This window comes from Vidua macroura, chromosome 25 (genome assembly GCF_024509145.1).
Source record: "Vidua macroura isolate BioBank_ID:100142 chromosome 25, ASM2450914v1, whole genome shotgun sequence".
In the NCBI taxonomy this organism is placed as follows: Eukaryota; Metazoa; Chordata; class Aves; order Passeriformes; family Viduidae; genus Vidua; species Vidua macroura.
Genome location: NC_071595.1, coordinates 3576453 through 3598919, shown reverse-complemented (window position 1 = coordinate 3598919; position 22467 = coordinate 3576453). Strand labels below are relative to the sequence as shown.

Here is a 22467-nt window from a genome sequence, read left to right as displayed (position 1 = left end):
ATCCCCCCCTGCATCCATGCTAGGAAGAATTACAGTCGCCCAGGCATCTGTTCTGGCAGAGCTGAGCTAAAGAGCTTGTCCTGGGCTTGGCAAACCAGCCGGTGCAGCCAATAGCTTTTCCAAGGGCAGCCTTGGATGTGGAGCAGCAGGTTGACATTGCAGGGAGAGGAGCCTTGTGCTGCAGGCACTGGTGCTGTGCCCCTCAGCTCTTGACTGGATGGGATTTGGCAGGGAGTTCTGCAGGCAAGATGCTGCAAACCCCCTTCTCAAAAAGCAGCATCCTCTAGTAGGTCTTTGTTTGGAGCCAGGAAGAGGGCAAATGGTGCCAGCATATCCCAGGCTCCTTGTCCTTCTGCAGAGAGGACAGTGTCACCCTGGTGACCACCGCCAAAAAAAAGCCCTGCTAAATTCTCCTTGAAGCTGGAGAGGCTCCTCTGTGTCCCTGGGCTGTGCAGCATCCCCGTCATTGCCACGTCTCCGCATTGGCCACCCCATGGTTGTCAGCCCCAGTGCTCCAGAACACCGTGGGTGGGTACAGTGGTGGCACCAGGAGACGCCAGGAGCATGGCTGCCCCCTGTGCCAGCAGCACTGTGCACGGGCCCTGTGCCGTCAGCAGTCAAGGCAGGGGGAAGTGAGTTGGAGCGGCTTGGCAGGGAGGTGTGGAAGCCCTGCCGGAATGCTGGGCTCGGAGCTGGAGCGTGTCAGGCACAGATGGGATCGTTAGTGGTGGTAAAAATTATCCAGCCCCTCTTAAAAACCCAGGCGCAGCAACCTGACCCCACAGCTCCAGTGGTGGCAATTCCCACTGGAGCGGTGTTGCTGTTTGCTTCCCCTGCCATTACCATCCATCCCTGGGATCTGGGGCCACAGCTGCCCATCACATGCCACATGTTCCCAGTCCCCTCTGCAGTGCCAAGGGGAGGGGTCTCTCCTCCCTGCCCCAGGGACCAGCACCCTGACCCAACACCCACCCCAGTGCCACTGCTGCTGGGCAAACCCCCTCCCTGCGGGTGCTCCCACCCTTTGTGCCATTTCCTATTTCTTTTTTAATGCACCCAAGTCTCTTGTTTGCTTTTTTAACTGCAGTAACCACAAGAGGGAAGTTTCAGAGTGGTATGAGCCCGTCTCCACGAGGAAGGGAGAGGCAGCACCACTCTGTGCCCATCTCCGCAGCACCGTGCCCGGGGGCTTCACCGCCATGGTCCAGCGGCTGGTGGCTGTTGTGCTTTCCATCCCCCTCTTCCTGCCGCTCATCCCCAGCTCCTTTTCTCTTGGAAATGTGGAATTTGAGGCTGGTCTGGCGTTGCCAAAGGGCCTCAGGCCCCCCCAGCGCCAATCGATCGCTCTGCGCGCTCCTGCTCCCTGTTTTTTCTGTTTGTTTGCAGCCGCTTGAGGGCTCTTGTGATGAATCCAGCCTGGACAGAATTCAACAACAGCTGAAACGCAGCCCGGGGTGGGGGTGGGAGTGAGAGGGCAGCAGGGCCGGCCCACACTGGAATGCGAAATGGGGCAGCGGGCAGTGCTGGGACGGCAGGATGGGATTGCGCCAGATCCCACTCCAGGGGCGTGGAGGGACAGGGAGCACCGCCGGCACCTCCCCAAAACTCTGTGTGCTGTAGGGTGGCGGCGTGGGGACCTGCTCGGTTGAGCGGGGTGAACATTTGGGGCGTCTCCCTGTGTCTCCCTGCTGCCCTTGGCTGCTGCTGAGAGCTGGGCAGCAGGGAGAAGGGTTGGTTCCCTTGGCTGGGCTGCTGGGCAGGGTCACAGCTGCGAGGGGACAGGGGTCTGTGCCAGCTCCACCGCCCACCCTGCTGTGCCAGGTGCCGTCCATCCCTGAGCATCCACAGGGACTGGCTACCCAGCCTACCTGCCATCACTGTAAAATGGCGGATTTCAATTAAAAAGAAAACATTCCCCAAAACCCCAGTGCAAGGAGGGGGGTGAGCACCACCCTGTGCCGCCAGCCTGCTGCTGCCAGCTTTGCCAAGGGTGCCATGGCAGCAAAGTGGGGGGCACAGGCACACAGGAGGCACAGGAGGGGTGGTGGAGTCTCAGAGGGAAGCTTCCCCGACCAGGGCAATGCCGGTTGGCGTGGCTGCCATGGTACTCGGTGCCAGGGTTGGCTGCGATTTTGCAGCTGTGGCTCCGGGAGGGAGCAGGACATGGCTGTGCCGGCGTGCGAGGGTGTGCGCAGGCAGGAGGGATAATTAGTTCCTACTATAGCACTTCTCAGTCAAAGTGCTTTTTAAAAGCCTCCATTCATTAGTCTTCACAGCTCCCCCGAGGTGTCATGTCCTGGTTCTCTTCCCCCCTCCAACTCCCCACCTTCCCTGGAGCAACTGGGGATCCTGAGCTGGGGAAGGGGAGGATGATGTTACTGTTGCATCTGGGTCCTTGTAAAACCTGCAAATGGGGTGTCAGCAGTGGGGGCAGCCTCAGTGTCCCCTGTCCCAGTGGGGCTGCTGGGGTGTTATGGCCACATGAGCATTGTTGGGAAGTTTCCATGGAGGCTGAGCTGTGCCATGTTTGGAGCACCAGGGAAGAGAGTGGGAGGGCAGGAAAGGGCTGTGGGTCCAGTGGGTGCCACCGCCAACTCACCACCCTCACCAGCATGCCAGGGAGCAGCATGGTGGTTCCAGTTCCCAAATTACCCAGTGTGTGCCAGGCTCCCAGGGGTCACCAGGTGGAACGACGGAGGGTGCTGCAAGATGCCAGGGGGTGCCAGTGTGGCTCAGCCCCCAGACCTTGAGCATGATGTGGGTACAGGCATGGGGGTACCCAGGCATGTGCCCCAGTGAGGCAGCAGGGCCGGAGGGGCGCAGAGGCAGGCAGGCTGGCAGTGGGCCTCCACTGCAAACCCTAACCTTATTTTCCCAGGTCCGACGCCAGTTTCCATGGAAACAGCCAGGAGCAGAAACGGGAACCAGAATCCAGAAATGTGAAGCTTTGAGCTCCAGTTCGCCTTCCTGGATTCCTGTTCCCCATGACCCCAGCTGGATGCTGGCACCCACACTACTCCTGCTGTGTGTCGGGGGGCAGGGCTGCCCAGCCTGGGCACCCCCTGGGGTTGGGGTGCTCCTCTGTCCGTGCACGCTGCAGCATCCTGGGCATGGTGTGTGGGGATGGGCATGGTGTCCCAGCAGGGATGTGCAGGGGGTACTGTGAGAACGGTACACTGCAGGCAGGGACGTTGCTGGCTGGGGACGCTGCTGGCAGCCCCACATACTGACAGGTTCAAACAACACCTGGACACATCTGTGCATCAAGGTGCTGCACAGGGGTGGGATGTACGTGCCCATGTGCTCTTGCATGCACATCTACTTTATAGGTGTAATGGGGGTGTAGACACAGTGTGCATCAATATGTTCTCTATATTGCTGGTTAGCACTGGGAAGACCCCAGCCCCAGGTTGTTTACCTGCCCTGGTGTCTCCATCCCCAGGATGCAGAGGGGATCCCACAGCCTGGAGAGGGGCAGCACCAGCTGCCATTGCATGCAGGGGCCTGGGTGCTGCCCCAGTTCTGGGTGTATGTATATGACCCGGGGGGAGTCCTGCTCAGCCTCCTGGGGCTGGGAGTCCCCTGGACTCTTCTGGGCATCTCCTGCCGAAGTGGAGCCTCTTGGGACACATCTGTGTCCTGCAAAGTCAAGCTCTGAGCTCTGTGCTGTGCTGCGTCCATCCATCCAACCCATGCCATGTCCATCCAACCCGTGCCATGTGATGCCGATCTATCCTGCACCTTCCCTGCTACCCACTGGCCGCCTGCAGTCCCTCAGGTGTGCAGTGACATGTCCCATTCCTTTGTGAGCTCGTAGCAGCCAGCATCAGCACCCACAGCGTGGGACATTGGTGTCCCCCGGCACCTCCTGGCCAGTGACAGGGATCGCTCAGTGCCACCCCAGTGCCAGCTGGCCCATCCTCCCTGCAGCACCCCACTGCTCCCCACATGCCCATTTCACCAAGGTGCCAGCAGGCTGGGACACACCAGCACAGCTCGTGGCTGCCAGATTCCACCCCATCCCTCTGTCCTGTCCCCCATCCCCATGCCACACCTCAGGGGTGATGGTGGCACCGCCACGCCGCCTGTTCCCCCTCAGTGGCACACGGAGCCATGGGCGCGAGTGCTCCGTGATACATCATTTACCCACGGACAGGTATTAAGATACATTATGGATAACTCACAGAGAGAGACGCTATTAATAATACAGACACATACAGAGGGAAGAAAGTGCACACTTGATTTCCATGTTGCTACCAGGAGTTGTGAGGCTGGCTCTGGCTGCCTCTTCCCACACGTGACTGCAACACAGTGGGTAGCTGACAGCCCAGAGAGCCTGGCTTGGGGCCAGGAAAAAGCAGAAAACACAATGTCTGTGCATATCCTCTCTCTTAAAATAACACTCCAACACCGTCTGAGACGAATTAAAATAAGATCAGGAGCAGTCTCGCGAAGAGAGGAAGACGAAGAGGGAAAAGCCAGGCAGGGGAATGGCCGGAGCTAGGCGGCTTCAGCCCTTGGTGCAGATGGAGAGGCGGTGTTCTGCAGGGTTAGAGTTGAAAATAATTGAAGGGGAAAAAAACCCAAGGAGAAAGAGAAGGCAAAGAGAGAGAAGTAAATCCTGTTTTGGGAGGGGAGCGATGGCGGCAGCGCTGGCTGTCCGGCACATGGCTGTCCTTTGGAGGGGAGCCGGGCAGGGCGGGGGATGCAAGCGCAGGCTGCATGATGGAGAGCATCAGGAATTTCCTGCAGCTGAGGAACACACCAAATACCAGAATGCAAGAGCGAGCGGAGGAGAGCAGGGTGCCGGGAGGGAATGGGGAGGAGGAGGAGGGGGGATGCAGAGGGCTGGAAATAACCGGCGGGGAGAGCAGGGAGGGCAGGGGGCAGCGTGTGGGGGTGACCTGGGGCTTTGGGGCTTTTCCCAGCTGTTTCCATGGATTTTTTTTTTTTTTCCTGCTTTTCTACACCCCATGGTGCCTCATGTGCCTGAATGGGGGTTTGGGATATTTTGTGAGTTTTATGTCTTTCCTCCCTTCTTTTCTCCCTCTTCCCCCTGGTTATCTGTGATCAGTGATAGCCAGACACAGGGGACCCGTGGACCCCTGCCTGCCCCCTGGGACAGGATCCGGGCTTGGGGAGCCAAGAGCAGACTGGGAACTGAGCACATCCCTGCAGAACTGTGTCCCAAGGAGAGCGGGGGCCCTTTTGGGGGACCCTCCGTGTAGGCAGCGAGGTCAAAGGCTGCCCCAGGAGCCACGGCAGCACCTCCCACACGTGCAGCGGGTTTGCCAGTCTCTCTCTGACCACGCTCCTGCTTTTCCCTGGGCCAGGCTAGATTAAACACAACAACCCAAGCCTCCTGAGGCTGGTTTTGCATCCAGGTGCAGCCCGACCTCTCCCTCCTCCTCTTTCTCCTACTCCTCCTCCTCAGCCACCCCTGGCTTCCCCCTGCATCCTGCTCCTGGCTGCATCTAGCCCTGTCTCCCCCGGGGATGCTGGGGGGCCGGAGGGGAGGGGGGATCAGAGAGGGCATCTTGCAGTGCCGGATCCAGGTAGCCAGAAGGTCGCACTGAAAATCTGGAAGTGGAGTTTGGAGCTCAGCAGAGCGGTGAAATCCGTCTGGCTTTAGGGCAGAGAGGAGAAGGAAGAAGGAGGGAGATGCAGTGAAGGGAGCAGGAAGGAGAGGGGCTGTGTCCCCTCATCTTGGGGTGCGGGGTGTCCCCAGGTTAGTCCCATGTCCCAGCTAGGGCTGTGCCAAGCATCACTACGGAGCAGATTGGGGATATTTGGGAGACAGAGGGTGATGAAGAGGAGACAGAAGAGCCCAAGCGAGTGCTGGAGCCCATCCCGCCGACACCGAAGGCTTTGCAGCCCCTCACCAGGCGCCTCCCGTTTCTGCCAATCCAGACCACTGAGTCCCTGAGCGCTGACCTACACCTGCCAGGGCCACCCGGGACCGGGATGCTGGGAAGGGCCGAGCTTATTAGCAGTTTCCAACCTCCCCGCACAGGGGGTCAGGGAGCAGCAGCTGGGAGCACGGGGAGAGGCTGGAGGGGCTTTGTGTGGGCTGGCAGCCCCTGTCATGCTGCTCAATGGACCCCGGGAGCCATTCCAGCTCCCGGGGGTCTGGGGGTGCAGTATTGCCAGAAGGGGATCTGGCAGGAGGGTGCTGGAGGGCTCCCCCCACCCAGTGCTGTGCCTGCTGTGTTTGTTCCTTCCCCTCCCTGCCAAATCACCCCATTGCTTTCACTGCAGACCATGAGCCTTGTTCTGGGTGCAGGGGGTGCCCATCCCGTGCCACTGCCCTGTCCCTCCCTGCTCCCATGCAGCAGGGTCTCTGCTGGTTGCATGCCAGGAATCCCTTCAGCATCCCTTTGATCTCCAGCCTGGAGGGGTAAGAGGGCACGAGAGGTGCAGAGAGACAGGACTACAGCCAGGGGGGGCAGGTCTGGCAGCCTGGGACCCTTCCCTGGGCAATAAACCTGGGGACAAGGGGCTGTCATGCCCAGTGTCCACCTGCCTGGGTGGGAGATGCGATGCCAGTGCTCCCCCCAGAGTTGGGCTATTTCTTCTTAGGCATCAGCTAATTGCCCTCTCTGCAATTGGGGTGGGGGGGGGGTGGGGGGCGATCCTTTCCCCAGATGTGTCCCCCAAATCTTCCAGTTGTGCTTGCCTGGCACAGGGCAAGGTTCCCCATCATTTTGGGTGGGTGCTCCTTCGCTTGCACCACGGGCTCCAGGGTTGGGGATCCAGGGCTCCAAATCTGCCCTGGCAAGGGACACTCAGGGTGTTGGTATCTCAGGATGGGGACAAGGTGGCATTTCACCTCCCAGCAGATCGCAGGGTGCCCCACTCCCCCACCTACCCCTGCCCAGCCTGCCCCCCCTGCACATGCCTTTGCGTGGGGGCTGGAGGCAGGCAGTGAGGGGGGTGGGAATACTGGCTGGAGCAAGTCTGAACCTGGCATCTGTCGAATGTCACCTTACCCAGACAGTCTGTGCTTCCCTGTCTCCATATCAACCGTTCTGCTCCAGCCACCTGCGGGGGGGTGGCAGGGAGCGTCTTTGGGAGGAGGAGATCTCCCGCTCCCCTCACTCCCTGCAGCCTCCCTTTCCTTCCCTGCTGCCCCCTGGATGCCAGACCCTGGGCTATAAATCATGGGCAATGCTCCTCCAGCCTGGGAGCTGGGGGTGACCCCGGCGCTCGCGGCTTTGTGACCCCACATCACAATGTCTGGCTCCACCGTGCCTCAGTTTCCCTTCCCCAGTGCAGCTGTGGCGCAGGAGGGATTCTGGGGCTTGTTCCACCCCAGCCGCGGCGGTGAGGGGCTCTTCCAGGAGCTCGGCATTTTTCCCTGGACTTGTCCCTCTTTCCTGTGACCAGATGTTCTCGCCCTCCTCCCTGCAGCAGGGTCCCGGCCAGAGCCGGGACAGCAGCCGCCTACCGCGCACCTGGACAGCGCCTGGGGGCAGGGGACAAGGGACACTTCCTAGTGTCCTTCCGTGGCTCTGTCCCGGCTCCCATGGCCCGGTTGGGAGGGAGGGCCCAACCCTTCCCGCCCCGGTTGAGTTGTGGCAGCACCAAAGGCAGCAGGGAGCTGAGCCCATTGCAGGGCAGGGGGTGGTGGAATCAGGCCTTGGTGTTGTGGGGGTGCTGGAGCCTTTTGGGGGTGCTGGAATGTTTGGGGAGACACTGGAGTATTTGGGGAGATTTTGGAGTATCTGGGGAGATGCTGGAGCTTTTGGGGTGAGGATGCTGGACTATTTGGGCAGATGCTAAAGCATTTACAGAGACACTGGAGCATTTGTCGTGGGGGTGCTGGAACACTGGAGGGATGTTGGAGTACTTAGGGTGGGGATACTGAAGTACTGAATGGATGCTGGGGGACTTGGAGAAATGCTGGAGCACTGAGGAGACTGCTGGAACATTTGGAGCATGAGGGCAGTGCTGGAGCATTTTAGGGTTGCTGGAGCATTTGGGGAAGTGTGGAGGACATGGGGAGATGCTGGAGCACTGAGGTCTGGGCATCTGTGGGCATGCAGCGTGGCGAGGCATGGGGCGGGATGCTGGCATGTATGGATGGTGCTTGTGGGGCCACATGGGTGCTGCCATGGGGTTCTTGGATGCTGCTCCTGGGGCTCCTGGGTGCTGCTCCTGGGCCATGTGAGTTCTGCTCGTGGTTGGGGTGCCGTGGGAAGGCTCAGGGCACACAGCAGCCGGGGCGGACACACAGACAGCTGAGGATGGACACAAACACTGCTCCCTCCGCTCCCAGCCATGCGCAGAGGCTCCTGCAAGTGTGTAATTTCACCACAGTGCCTAAACGAGGGACAGAAGTAAATTGACCTTTTCACCCGTTTTCCTACCAGGGGGATTATAGCCTGTTTCCTGTTAAATCTCTCCAAGAACTGGCTCCATCCTGCTCACGGAGTGGGGTGGGGAGGGGGGAACAGACACCCACCCAAAGTGGGGGCTTTAATTTCCCTCCTCATCCCCCTGCACTGCGCCTTTTCCACCCCATCCCATTGCTCCACTACCTCTCATCTCATTAAAGTCTTTGGGGTGATTTCACCAACCCCAGGCAAAACCAACGTGGAAAAAATTGCTGGGAGGAAGGAACCGAAGGCGGAGAGTGATAAATATTGAAAGGGTGGGATTTCGATGTAGGCTGCAACAGCTGTGCCGGTTACAGTGTCACACTATCTCTCCACAGGTTTACTGACCCATTTCCATTCACACGGCTGCCAGTATCTTAGCAACTGCAACAGTCCCCCAAGAACAGGCATATTGCCTGCTATTAGTGACTGCTGCAACTGTGTCAAGGTTAGCTCTCTCCCTCCAAGCCCTGCCGGGTTTGTTTTTTGCCCAAAGCCAGCACAGTCTGTTCAGTGACATGTCCCCCGGCAACCGTCCTGGGTATTGGGTGTTCAACTCTGCCATGGAAAATGCCAGCGGGGCTGGAGTGGTTGGTGGGATGGTGGTTGTGGGGTTGGGTGGTGGATGGGATGAGGGTTTAGGTGATGGGATCGTTCAGGGTGTGGGTTTGGGTGGTGGGATGGAGCAGGATGCGGGGTAGGATGCCCTGGGGGATGCTGCAGGGTGTTGGTGTTGGGGTGGGGTGCAAAATGTGTCCCCAAAAATAGAACCATTGCCATCTAGTTGAGTGTCACTGTCAGCCCTGTGCAACTCTGAGCCCTGAGAACCTGGAGAGGGCTGGGGGCTGCGCTGATCCCACTTGGGTGCCGGGTGTTCATCCTTTCCATGAAAAATGTCAGCAGGGCTGGAGTGGTTGGTGGGATGGTGATGGATAGGATGTGGAGTTGTGTGGTGGGATGGTGCAGGATGCGGGATTAGGTGGTGGGATGAAGGATGCAGGGTTGAGTAGTGCAGTGGAGTGGGATGCACCTTGGCTGGTGGGATGGATGAGGATGCACTGCTGGATGGTGGGATGGAGCAGGAGGTAGGGCTGGGAGCTGCTGCAGGGTGTTCAGGGTGCTGTGGGGTACGTAACGCGACCCCCAGCGCAGGAGTGCTGTCATCCAGCTGGGTGTTGGCATCATCCCAGCCTCACCTGGCAAGTCACCTGGACTGGGGCTTGCACTGAGCCCACTTGGGTGTCACAAGCTGGATTGGCCTCATCCTGTACCCTCAGGGGCTCAGCACTTGGCTGGGCATGGGCAGGGGATGGTGCGTGTCCCTGGGGTCCACGGTGGCACCGGGGGCTTGGAGGACAAGGCACATCTGCCCAGGCACCACCACACACCAGGCTGGGACAGCACCACATGGGTGGCATCCGCTGTCACCATCTCTGTTCCCACAGCACCTGGCCCTGAGGGGAGGAGCAAGTGAGAGAAGGGACTTGTGGTCTCTCGGTGTCCCCAAAAACTGTGTGATATTGGGGTGACTGAACCCACACAGCAGGGAGAAGGCGAGAAGCTGGTGCATCCCCAAAACACTCCACGCAGGGAGGGAAACTGAGGCATGGGGCCCCTACCCCGGCAGGCAGAGCCCCTCTCACACAGCTACCGGGGCTGAGGAGTAGCGGGGTGGCTGCTGGGGTGGGCAGGGTGCGCCCCAACGACCCCAGCCCGGACGTGTTCCCCAGCAGCGCTGCAGACAGCAGGCTCCACACCAGCACGGCCGCAGGGATGGCTGCGAGGGAAGCCACAAAAATGATTTAAGGGGCTGGCGGGATTGATTTATTAAGAACAATTAAAAGCACTAAATACGCTTAGCTCAGCCAGACACTGAGCAGGGAGCCTGGGGGGGAGAGACCTGTCTGCCGGATCCGGAGGGCGCAGCTGGCAGCAGGATACTGGTGGCAGTGCTGGGGGGACAGAGTCGTGCTGGGCTGGGGCAGCTGGGGAAGGAGAGGGGTGCTGGTGGAAAGGCAGTGGAAAGGGGTGCAGCACCCTGGGGCTGGATTCGCATCCAGGGTGGATTTGGGCCCAGGGATGAGTTTGCATCTAGGGATAAATTATCACTCCAGGATGAATTTGCACCCAGGTGTGCGTTTGCACCCTGTAGTAGTGGGAGGAATTTGTACCCAGGGATGTGTTTGCATACGGGGATGAATAGTCACCCAGGGATGGGTTTGTATCTAGGGGTGGGTTTGTATCTGGAGATGGGTTTGTATCCAGGAGAGGGGTTCACCCAGCTATGAGTTTGCACCCTGCAGTGGGATGAATTTGCATCCAGGGGAGTGTTTGCACTCCAGCTGGAAGGGATGGAAGGAATGTCAGGGACCAGGAGGCCCCCAGGCAGTGCTGCACTGAGGAGCTGTTTGGAGCCAGTGCCAGCTGCAGGATGCCCCGTAGGAGCCGCAAGCCATACTGGGCAGGGTGCTGCTGTCCCAGTCTGACAGTGCTACCCTGGGAGCTTTGGCAAAAGGATTCCCCAGCAGTGGGCACCCATGAGGCTGACGCGAGTGTGGGTCCAAGGAGCTCATAGAGCAGAAATCTTGGAGTGTTGTGACATCTGCAAACCTGCATCCCTCACAGGAAATCCCAGCCAAAAGTCCTTGGAGGCTGGGAGAGTCCTTGGACGTGTCCAGGCCTGCTCAGCCCGGCTCCTCCCAGGCACCAGTGGCGGCTGTGGGGGACGGGGAGAGCTGGGCTCTCTCCTGGGGTCCCCGCTGCTGTCACCATGCAGGATGAGCTCCAGTCTGCAGTTTTGTGTCCCTGTGTGCTGCGGGGTGTTGGGATACCAGGAAGGGGGGCATTTTTCCAGTCCCAGTGGCTGCCTGCAGTGGGAGCACTGGTTTTGTACACATTTTCTACTGCCGTGCAGGATCCATCCCCTTCACTGAGCTCACCAGGCTGGCTGTACTTTGGGACGGGCTCCAGGGGATGCCCTGGGACACTGGGATGCCGAGCCATGCTACCTTCCTCCCCTTAACCCCGCCAGGGCTGTCAGGGAGGTGGGGGTCAGGTTTTTAGGTTTGGGTTCAGATCCCCCACACAGAGCCCCCACAACCTCCTTCAGTCACCTCGCCTTGGGGCTGGATGTGCCCGTGTCCCCTTCATCATTTGGGTCCCTGTGCCATGAGCCACACACTGGGCACATCCTGCTGGCTACATCCTGCTTGCCAAAATCCACAGTACTGGGGGGGCCCCTGCCCTGGCCCCCCGGATAGGAGCCCCAGGAGTCAGGAGGTGCTGGGAAAGGTGCAGAATGGGAACAAAAGGTCCGCGGAACGGCTGGCAGGGGCGAGTGGAGCCGGAGGCATTCTGCTGACCCCGCTCCGGCGGCCCCGGACCCGGCCTCCCCCCGCCGCCCCCACCCGCTCCTGCCGACGTCAGCGCTTCCCGGCAGCGCTTCCAGGTCTACCTGGAGCTGGCTGAGAGGTGTAAAAGCCACTTCTGCCTCTGCCCCGGTGCTTGCACCTGTGCCAGCCCTGGCCAAAGCCTCCCAGGGCAGGGTTGGTGCTCATGCCCTGTGCCCAAGCGTCACCCTGGGGTCGTGTGTGCTTTTCCCATGAGGATGGAGCCGTGGTGAGGTGTGGCATGTGGTATGAGCTGGGTGGTGGCCATGGGTGCCGGGTACCCCTCTGCACCCCACTGCGCTCACTGGGTGTGCCTGTGGGGACAGTGGCTGGGAATAGAGATGGATAGAGGTGGCCAGGAATGGAAGTGACCAGGGATGGAGGTGACCCTGCCCAGTGGCCCTGGCACAGCATTTGCCTCTGTGCTCTTGCTCGCCCAAGTGCGGCACAGCCACAGCCACAGCAATGGGGACAAAGACAGAGCCCGTGGGACAAGTGGGCTGCCTGTGGTCACCAAGTGGGACACGCTGGTGTCCCAGCAGCCACGCTGGGGCGAGGTGGGTACAGTCACTCTCCCAGAGCCGTGCAAGCAGGGCGGTGGCAAAGGTGGGGCAGCCCCAGGACACTCGGCCATGGGTCCCCGGGTGCCCCCGGCCCCGCCAGCGCTCCCGCCGCCGGCTGCCCAAGGGTTAACGAGAGTTTGCTGCTCCTGCAGACAATTAGTGACATCTTTGCTGACAACGCCACACTGAGCCTCTGCCGCCTCCCTGGCAGCACCAGCCCGGCAGCCCCCGCGCCCCACGCGGTCCCTCTCCGCCGCCTGCCTTCGCCACCGTGGTCCAGCCGGCACCGCGCCCCGGCACCGCACCCTGGCACCGCGCCCCGACACCTCGCCCGGCGGCGCTCGGCAGCGGCGGCAGGATTGCAATCCCAAGCGGAGCAGCCAGCTCCCCTCACTGCCCTCTGACCCGCTGTTGCTGTGGAAACTGCATCCCACGTAGGATTATGGAGCCAGAATCTGCAGGCTCCAAACCCCTCCAAATCCAGACGGTCACCGGGGTCCCCCCACCCGCGGTGCCTGCGGGGTGCCCACAGGGTGCCTGATATCCCCAGTGGGGTGGCATCTGGGTACTGGAGGAGGTGGCAGCAGCACTCCTGCGTCCCCTGGTTTGCACCCACTGGCTGGTGACACTGCTGGAGATGTCAGGGTGTCACCACGAGGCCATCAGTGACCCCTGGCCCATCTACTCCCTTGTGCCTTTGCCTGAGTATCATCTCCCTGTGTGCCATCCCTGCATCTCAGGGGGAGAGGGTGCTGTGCTAGCAGGACCCTCACCCTCAAACAGCCCCCCGGGAATGTGGGTCCACACCAAGGACCCATCCCCAGCAGCTCTGAGGCAGCAGCAGGAGCTGGACACCCACCAGAGACCCCCACACCTGCAGGGACCGTCAGCGTGGGTCCCCCACGGGGGGAAGGGGTGGGCACAGGGGAGAGCAGAACCCGTTTGGGGAGCTCTGTGGGCTGCACTTGCGTCTCAGCATCTCTCCTGCCACCCGAGGAGGTAGGAGCTGAATTAATCGCGATCAATTAGTGCTGCTTGCAGTCCCTGGCTCCCTCCCTGCACCAGCTTTGTGCCGTTGCACCCAGCAAGGGGGGCCCCAGTGTCCCCCACAGCACCTGTGTGCCATCAGGGACTGCAGCCCCTCCGGACCTCCAAATGGGGACAGGGAACAAGCAGGGTGTTCCCCAGCCCATGTGGCCAAGAGGAACATTCCTGCCATAGAATTTGGTGGAGGGGATGAGGAGGGGGCTGCATGAGTCCCTCGAGGTCCCTGTACCAAGCTGGAGGAGGGTGATGGGGTCTCCAGAGCCAGTGTCCAGATCCTGCAGGATACTGCAGCAAATGCCCTGCAATCTGCAGCCGGATGAATCCCACCTTCCTTCCCCCGCAACGTGCTGCCCTGGGCTACAGCTAATCTATTGTGTGCTGGGCTGCAGCCAGCACAAGCTGCAATACAGTAAATCCTTCTGCAGTATCCTGCAAGGGGACCGAGCCCAGCCGCAGCCGCCCGCCGCTGCCAGACAAAGACGGGGGCCCCCGCGGGGATGGGGTGCAGGGGATGAGGGCACCAGAGGGTGGCAGGACCCCTGGTGTCGTGCCGGCAAGGATGGGAGAATGAAACCCTTGAGTAGGGTGGGAAGTTCTCCAGGGAGTTTTGGGTGGTGCTGTGCATTCTCCTGGCCCCCCAAATCTGCGGGTAGGGAGATGCTCAATCCCCTGAGTTTGGGTTTTCCCTAAATGTTGTCACTACCATATTCCCCTTCAGGGTCCCAGTGCAACCATGTGCCTAGTGCATCCTTCCCTGTGCCTCAGTTTCCCCACCAGTATAGGGCCACCAAGCCCCCTCAGCCCCCTCCTTCAAGCAGGCTCCATCACATGTGAGTCCCACTGCCCTTTTCCAGGGGATTTTGCTTGGATACTGTCATTATGGTTATTATTACTATTATTATTATTATTATTGGGATGTTGGTGGGGCTCTGCGGCTCTGCCGGACCCGTCTTTGGCGAGCGAGGCATCCTTCAAAGGGAAGGCGCTCCGTCACCGCCCCACAGCAGCTGCGTTCTCCTCAATTAGAAGAGGTAATGAAGCAATTTATGGGCATCTACAAAGTGATGTGTGAGTGACAGTCTGTGTACGATCCGCGCCGGGGCTCTGCCGGCAAGTTGTGCTCCTCCAATTTTAATGGAAAGCTCCCCGGCGAGGGGGGAGAGCAAACACTGGTGTGTCTGTGGGTGTGTGTGCTCCGAGGGGCTGGGTCGGTGCTGCCAGTGTGGCATGGGTGGGTGCAGAGACCTGGGTGCTCCAATCCCCTCCCTGGGGAGCCTGAGCCGCGGTGTAACCGGAGAAGGGGGCAGCTGGGTGGGAGCCGAGCCTGGGGCTGGGGCACTACAGGACACCTGGGTCCTCTGGAATAGTTGGCTGCTGCTCCCTGTTTCCATCAGCACCCCGGGCACTGCTCACCCTGCTCCTGCCTCAGTTTCCCCGTTGCTATCCATGTCCCCGCTGCATGGCACTGGCAGACACCTTCTTCACACCCCCAGATTTTGCTGGACCACCGTGGCCTCTCAAGGGGGAGGGTGAATTGTGTTTTGGGGTCAAACCCCAGTGGCTTCTACTGCCACCACCAGGGCATGGGATGGGGGTGTGCAGGGCTTTGGTGCCTGGGGTGTCTCTGGAGCTCGTGCGTGCTGCCATAGGGAGCTGTACCTCCAAGCAGGTGTGATCCTGTGTCCACAGAAGTGGGTGTTGCACCTCCAGGTGCCGGCAGACCTGTCTGTGTACCTGTAACACAGGTGTGCAGCCATCACTGTGCTCACCAGTGCCTGTGCGTGTTCCTCTACCTGTCTGTGTGTACCTGTACACGCTTGCCACACGTGTGACCCACCCGTTGGTGCCCACATGTGTTCCTGTACCTGTGTGTGCACCCACGCCACTGTGGGTGTGTGTGGGTGCACCTGTACGAGGCCTGTCTGCACGTGTGTGTGCAAATCCTCCCCCATGCGTGTACCTGTGCACACACCTGCATGTGCACAACCATCTTGTGCACATTTAGGTTTGTCAGTGGGGCCACCACCTCCATACCCGCATATTTTGGGGTGCCATGCCGCCAGCGTGATGGGGCAGGGGTTGCCCCCACCTCCCCACAGCCCTGCCCCATCACACCGGTGTTGGCATCGTTCCCAGTGGCTCCCACACCCCAGCTCGGCCCCAACCGGCCACATCTCCCAGGAAACAGGATCCACAGCCAGGAGTTTCCGCTCAACTCGTGTGTGCCTCCCACAGAAAAAAAAAAAAAAAAAAAAAAAAGAAAAAAAAAAAAAAAAAGAAAAAAACCCACCCTGACACCAGCACACCAGCACGGCCGTTAATCCTGCCCGGCTCATTCTGCTTTTCTTGTCTAGCCAGTTTCTAAAATTGGCCAAGGGAGGCAACTGGCTGATCTCCCCCCACTCAGACCCCCCCCCTCGGTCCCCACCTGGGGGGAGGGGGGGTCCCCACGGCGCGGTGTCAGCACCTGGACCCCGTCACCCCATTGCCTGCATGATGGGGCTGTGACCGGGCGGCTCTGGTGCCCGGCATGGGGTGTGGGTGGGCACCAGCGGATCCAGGACCCCGGTGGGCACACTGTCAGCATCCTCCCATCCCAGCAGGCGCCCCTTTGCTGCCCTGGGCAGCCCCCCAGCCCCAGTGCCGGGGGAGCATGGCTGTGCCGAGCGAGCTTTCGGCATGGGCACGCGTCCATCTGGCGCCTTCCAAATGTTACTGGCCTTGCAGGATCCCGGCTCCACTTGCGTTAACCCGCAGCGCACCGGCGGGGAGTGGGGGGAGCTGGGCTGTGACCCCCTGGGGCCTCCAGCAGGGTGTCGGGGGGCTCTGCAGCTGCCCAAGGTGCTAGTGCTGGGGCTGGGGGGTGGCATGGGCAGCCAGCGGAGCCCCCTCCGCGCCAGCGCGGCCGCGGGTGTTACATGACCCGGCGTGGCCGGCGCTGGGCAGGGACACACCGGGGCTGTGACTCATGCTGTGGCTATAACAGGGAGCCCGGGGAGGGGGGCCGCGACCATCTGCACAGCCTCAGGGCTGCCAGCACACTGCGGGGGCCCTGGGGTGCGCTCCCTACGCCGGGGCACAGCACCCCGTGGCACCGCCGGGAGCAGCCGGCGCACGGAGATGCGCGGGCAAACACGCCCGGCACCCCGGGGAGCCCCTGGTACCCCGAGCCGGCACCCCGAGGGAGGAGTGCTGGTGCGTCCCGTATCCTCCCGCAGGCAGGGAGAGGGCAGAGGAGGGGGCCCGGAGGCTGCTCGCCTCCCGCGCCGGCTCGACGGGGCGGGGGAACAAAGCTGGCACCGAGGGAAGAGCTAAATTTAGCCCGTTTCCCTGCTAGCTCTGAACTGCGGCGCTGGGCTCCAGCCGGCCGAGGTGCCACCATCGCTGCGGTCCATCTGTCGAGCCGTTCCCCAGCCCTCTCGAGCACCCCCAAGCCCGCGAGGGGGGTCAGACCCCTCCACGACAAAGGGAGTTGGGGGCTGCATCCATGCTGGGCGCCCCTCAGCATGTGGGGGCAGCGGGGTACCCACGTTTGTGGGGTGGTAGGGGAGGGTCCTTGACTAAGGGAAGGGGCTCCTGACTGGCGGGATGATTGCTGGGCGAGGTGGTCGCTGGAGGGGGAGTGGTTGTTGTGGGGAGATGGTCTTTGAGGGGTAATAGTCACTGAAGGGGAAATGGTCATTAAGGGGGAGATGGGAGATGGTCCTCGCAGGGGAGATGGTTTCTCCTGAGGGAGATGGTCCTCGCAGGGGAGATGGTTTCTCCTGAGGGAGATGGTCCTTGCAGGGGAGATGGTTTCTCCTGAGGGAGATGGTCCTCGCAGGGGAGATGGTTTCTTGCAGCAGCAGCAATAGGAGCCTGACCAGGCCTCTCCACCCCTGCCCGCCTCAAGGGCATCGTGCCATGTTCTGGTGCTGAGGGCTGAACCTATCAAGGGTGTCACCAGCTCCAGGATGCCCAGGCCTGGAGGATACTGCCAGGCAGGTGGAGGTGTGCTCCAGGAGACCCCAGTGGCACATCCAGAACCAGGCCCAGGAGAAGGGCTGTGTCCCCTGACTCAGCACCGTCCCCAACAGCATGGGGGTGTCCCTGGGGTCCCTGCTGCCAGGACCAGGGGGATTGCAGGGAAATGAACTCCCCAGCCACCTTCCTGCAGCTCTGGGTTATGAGGAGATGTCAAGACCTTTGGCACTCCTTGTTTATAGCCCAGTGGTCCTAGGCCCTCCTCCCAGTGCCAGGGCGGGTGTCTGAGCCTGCCCTGGGGATGTGACACCCTGGGATGATGTGAGAGGGCAGAACCCAGGTATGTTTGCCCCACATGCCAGCCAATCCCTCCTGGCACTGCAGTCCCTGCAGCATCCCCGTAGTGCATTGGAGGGACAGGTCCCCTCACCAGCTCCCTGCTTGGGGGGCACCCCAAAAAAACCTCTCATAGCCCCACAAAGGGAACTGGCGGCCAAGCAGCTCGTCTGGACCCGTTACCTAAGATGAAACCCAGGCGCCATCTGCTCCATCTCCTAATTAAGAGCATGGCAGAGGAGTCAGGGCAGCAGGAAGACGTGGTGACAGCAGGGGGGATGTGACAGTGGGGTTCCAGCCATGGGGTGACAACTGAAGGAAGGGTCAGGGCTGCCTGCAGGCACTGCATGCCCCAGCACCCATCTGTGCCCACCCTTCTGAGCCCCCAGCTCTTGCTCTGCTCTCAGTCACAGGGTGCTGGGTCCCCAAGGCGGGTGGGTGCTCTGGGAGCTGCCAGTGGTACCCAGAGAGGACCCCAAACACCCCTGGCACTGAGGGGTGCCCCACTTCAGAGGGCAAGGTGCTGGCAGGGGACGAGGTGTGATGAGGAGGAGGAGGGAGCAGGACCCACGTGCTTTGGGGTCTGTGATGCTGAATTAGAGGGGATGTGGAGGTCGGGGTGGAGGGGGTGAAGGCAGAGAGACCCCCCGCGTGGCTCAGGGAGGAGGTGGCCAGTGGGGGCTGGCTGGGGAACACGGAAACCCTTGGCGAGCGCCTGCCAGGAAGCTGTCACTGGAGGGGATTTTCCATTGGTGTCAGCAGGCGCAGGACGGGCTGGGGGGAACTCGTGGGGCGGGGGTTGGGGGCGCCTGGGAGGGGACCAGGGGGATGCGAGGGACGGGGCGCGGAGGGGAAAAGCTCCCCAATGGCCCAGGGGTGTGGGGGGTTGGTGCGCGGGGGAGTTGCACCCCCGTGGTGCCCCCAGGTGCGCAGAAAAGGGAGAGGAACACCAGTAGGATGTGTGAGTGCAAGTGTGCACGGGAGAGGCGCCGCCACGGCGTCCCCGTGTGCCACACGAGTGGGACACCCCCCCTGCCACTCGGGGGGGGGGGGCGAGGGGGTCAAGTAGGGCACCCCTGCAGAGGAAGGCCAGCTGTGCCCACAGGACACGGGTGGCAGCAGGAACCGGACACGCCCCTACGCCCATGTGGGGGTACTTGGGGCCACCCCAAACCTTCGCAGCACCCCGCGGTGCCCAAAGACCCCCGAGGCGGCGGGGCAATAAGGGAGGACGCCCCGTCCCCAGTGCTGCCGCCGCGGGCGGCTGGGCACGGCGCCCCGGCGGGGTGGGAGGCGTCGGGCTAGCGTGTCCCCATCTGTGTGGCGGCTGTGTCCCTGCCGCCTGCCTGTCTCCCGGTGGCATCTCCGGCCCCACCCTGACGTCTGGGTGGCCTCGGAGCCGGGCACCAAACCACGTCCGTGTCCTGCCGGGCCACCCCTCCATCCCCCCGCCGCCACGCTGGTGCCATGACGGCCCCTCCGTGCCCGCCCTGTGCCAGCGCTGTGGGTCGGGGCTGGGTGCCAGCAGCCTCGGGGAGCATAGGGGGGCTTGGGGGCGCCTGCAGCCCCCTGCACACTCAGGCTGCCACCCCACGGCACCCTTTCCACCAAAGGGGAACCCTGTCTGGGTGGAGTGGTGGTGGTGGGGGGACATCCTGCCGGGTTGGACGGGGCTTGGAGCAACCTGGTCTAGTGGAAGAGGTCCCTGCCCGTGGCAGGGGGTTGGAAGGGACCGTAAAGCTCATCTCCTTCCAACCCAAACCATTCCATGATTCTGATTCCTCTCGCCGCCAACCTCCGTCAAGCCTGAAACCGTTAAACTAATTAAAGCTTTGCAGCAGCAGGATTAAGCCCGGGCAGGGGAGGTGGGAGCCCAGGTAGTCGATTAGTTCACCAGGCGAGGATATTGGATTTCTGCGAGGCGAGTCAGCAGTCTTCGGGGGCTGTTATCTTTGCAGGGCTGCGGGGTCAGGAGGTGGGAAGTGGAGGTGACTGCAATCTCGCCCGCTTCATCCCCCCGCTCTTCATCCTCACCCCCGCCCCCCCCCGGCCCCGCCGCAGCACCCGGTCTGGCCGGCTCTCCCCGCCCGCGGCGCCCATCTCTATCTCTCCTTCTCCCTCCGTCCCTCCTCGCTTGTGTGGTCTCGGCTGGTGTTTTGTAACCAGGGAGGAGAAAAAAAAAATTAAAATAAATTAAAAAAAAAAAAAGGGGGGGGGAAATAAAATTTAAAAAAATAAGGAAAAAGGCCCTACCCCTGGCGAGGAAGCCAGGAATGGCGAGGTCCAGAAAGCCTAATGGGAAACATGTGGCGGCTGCCTGGGGCTGAACGAGGAGGTGAAAGTGAGCGCGGCGGCGCGGCGAACATCCCGGTGCGCCCCGCTGCCCCCCCGCAGCTCCCTCCGCCCCGCAGCCCCCTCCCCACCGCCGCTGCCGGGCTCCCACCTGCGCTCCCACCAAGCTGATGCTGCCCACTCCGCGGTGTGGAGATGTTCGGGGGGGTGCAGGTGGTCCCCACTATGGAGGGTGGTTTGGACGGGGCGAGGGCGGAGTCGCGGCGCACGGAGGGTCCCCCGCGTGTCACGGGACACGTGGCCCCCCGTGGGACCGAGAGCAGGAGCTGGACACCGGCGGTGTGGGGTAAGAGCCCTGCGGCACCCGACGTGGCACCTGGGGATGAACGTGGGCAACGGCGAACACGCAGAACATGGGCGATGGCGTGTCCAGAGACCCCCCACACCCCGTGGGGACCCCACGGGCGTCCCGCAGTGTTTGCGGTAGCAGCCGCAGCTCCGTGCGCCACACCGGAGGACGGCGGCGGAGAGCTGGGGGGTGCATCCCGACACCCCGACACCCCGAATCTCCCCGTCGAGCCGCGCGCAGCGTGTGCAGCCGGGACCAGCTCTCGGCGGCTGCTCTGGAAAACGTCCCGTTTGTTTCCTTCCTGCCTGCCTCCCCTCCGACAGCTCCCTGGGCACACCAGCAGCCTCAGCAGAGACGAGACCGGTCTTTCTAGCACATATTTTCCTGCTCCACACAGCCCTCGGTGTAACTTTACACCGAGGTGCCCACAGCTCCGCGGTGCCAGCGCTGCGCCCAAAGGCTGGCGGGGAGACGGGGAAAGGGGGGGACGCGGATGGACTGGCAGGTTTGAATTCTCTTTCCCTGCCTTGTTGATAAGTTGTCACGCTAATCCAGACACCGGGAAGAGCCTGGATCACGCCGAGCGGCTGTGTGTGTGTGTCTGCGGGTGTGTGCTGTGGGAGGGAGCCAACCGGCAGGGATTCACACGCGGCGCTGGGGAGGGAAAACAGGCGGACATGCTGGCACGGGGGGATTGCGAGGGGCTGAGGGGCTCCACCGTGCACCCCTGTGCCACACAGGCAGCGGCTGTGGGTGCCTCGACCTCCTGCAGAAGAGTGGGCGGCCAGAGCTTTCTGCACACGCATGTGCAATGTGCACATCCATGTAGATGAGCACAAGTGTGCCTACGGCCTGGTGGGGAGATGCTCCCCCTCATATGGGCAGCCCCCGGTTCAATGCATGGACACGGTGGGGAGGAAAGGGTTGTCCTGCCCCAAAACGCCACCCCGGGCATCCTGTGACGGGGCTAAGGGCACAACGTGGGTGTCCCCATGGGCTGTGGCTTCGAGGGGGAGGCGTCAACGGGTGGCACACGGTGTGCCCAGCCCTGCGGACACCCAAGGTGGCCGGGGCAAGTGGTACTTCCAGGGGAGGGGGCCGCTGGGCTGATGTGCAGGTGTCTCTCTCGAGCAGATGGGAGCTCGGTCGCCTGCCAGCCCCTTGCACTGGAGAACGGTGCCAACCCGCCAGCCGAGTGGTTCCCGTGTGCCCAGGGCTCCGGCCCCCGCCAGCCCGGCAGCAACGGCGACAGCAGGAGCTTCCGAGTGAACCTGCACTGCAAGCACCCCCGGAACAGGTAGCTGGGGCCTCACCCCAAAAATGGGGTGCGGCACCAAGTGGGGGTTGGCGGCACATCTTGCTGCCGATGTTCTGTCCATCCCTGTCTGGGAGATATAGGGCGAGGGGGCATCCCTGACTCTGCACAGCCTCCCGGCTTGGGATTTTGGGGTGAACAGAGGGGCTGCAGCTCCTGTGCAGTGGGCACGTGGTGCCCGGCACCCATCCGTGAGTGCCCTAGCCCCTCCACCACAACCCTCGCTATAACCCCTTCCCGAGAGGGGAAACTGAGGCATGTACCACAGAGGGGCGTCCCGGCGAGTGGAGGGGTGGCACCGGGCAGTGTCACCGCGGGTGGGGTGCGGAACTGTGCGCGGGGTATCCGCGGGTGGGTGGGAGCCGGGGGGATGTGGGGGGTGGGATGTGCTGAGCACCTCCTCGGGCGAGGACCCCCCCCGCGTGTCCGGAGCGCGGCTCGCCGGGGACACCTAGTGGCAGCGCCGCCGAAGGACCCCCGCCAGCCCCCGCCCCACGGAGGGGGTGCTGGTGCTGCTGGGGATGGGAGGGGGGCGTAAATCTGTCCCCTCTGTCCCCCAGATCAGAGGCAGCCTTTCCCTCTTTGCCCATCCCCCCGCAGCCCCGACGCCACGGTGATGGGCGGCCGTGGGAGCTCGGGAGGATCAGTCCCTGGTATGTCCCGTGGAGGGACTGGCACAGGGGTGGTGGGCACTTAAATGAGTTCCCCCTGTGTGGGGCTGACCCTGCACACCCCTTCCTTTGCAGAGAGCTCAAGTGCAATAGCAGGAGCAGCAGCAAAGCCGAGGGTAAGTTCCAGCCCTCCCTGCAGAAACCCAAACTCTGCCCCTAGGGTG

At 62.1% G+C, this 22467-nt stretch overlaps 1 protein-coding gene and 1 long non-coding RNA gene across 4 annotated transcripts in view; both read left to right on the top strand.

The window, feature by feature from the left end:
* Positions 1-22467, top strand: part of AHDC1 (AT-hook DNA binding motif containing 1) — a 50478-nt gene that overhangs the window by 19804 nt on the left and 8207 nt on the right. The window contains exons 1-3 of one of the 3 annotated variants that reach the window (XM_053998865.1): positions 21573-21614; positions 22193-22285; positions 22379-22419. Coding sequence is in view for 1 of the 3 variants with exons in the window: in XM_053998862.1 (XP_053854837.1) it covers positions 21452-21614; positions 22379-22419 (204 nt within the window). In the remaining 2 variants the exon portion in view is untranslated. Of the gene's footprint in view, positions 1-21451; positions 21615-22159; positions 22286-22378; positions 22420-22467 lie in introns of those variants that run through there. The other 2 variants (XM_053998862.1, XM_053998864.1) reach the window with 2 other exon arrangements.
* LOC128818993 (uncharacterized) lies at positions 3891-11107 on the top strand. The gene is made up of 3 exons (XR_008440620.1): positions 3891-4156; positions 8717-8826; positions 11004-11107. It is a non-coding gene; the product is annotated as an uncharacterized LOC128818993 (long non-coding RNA).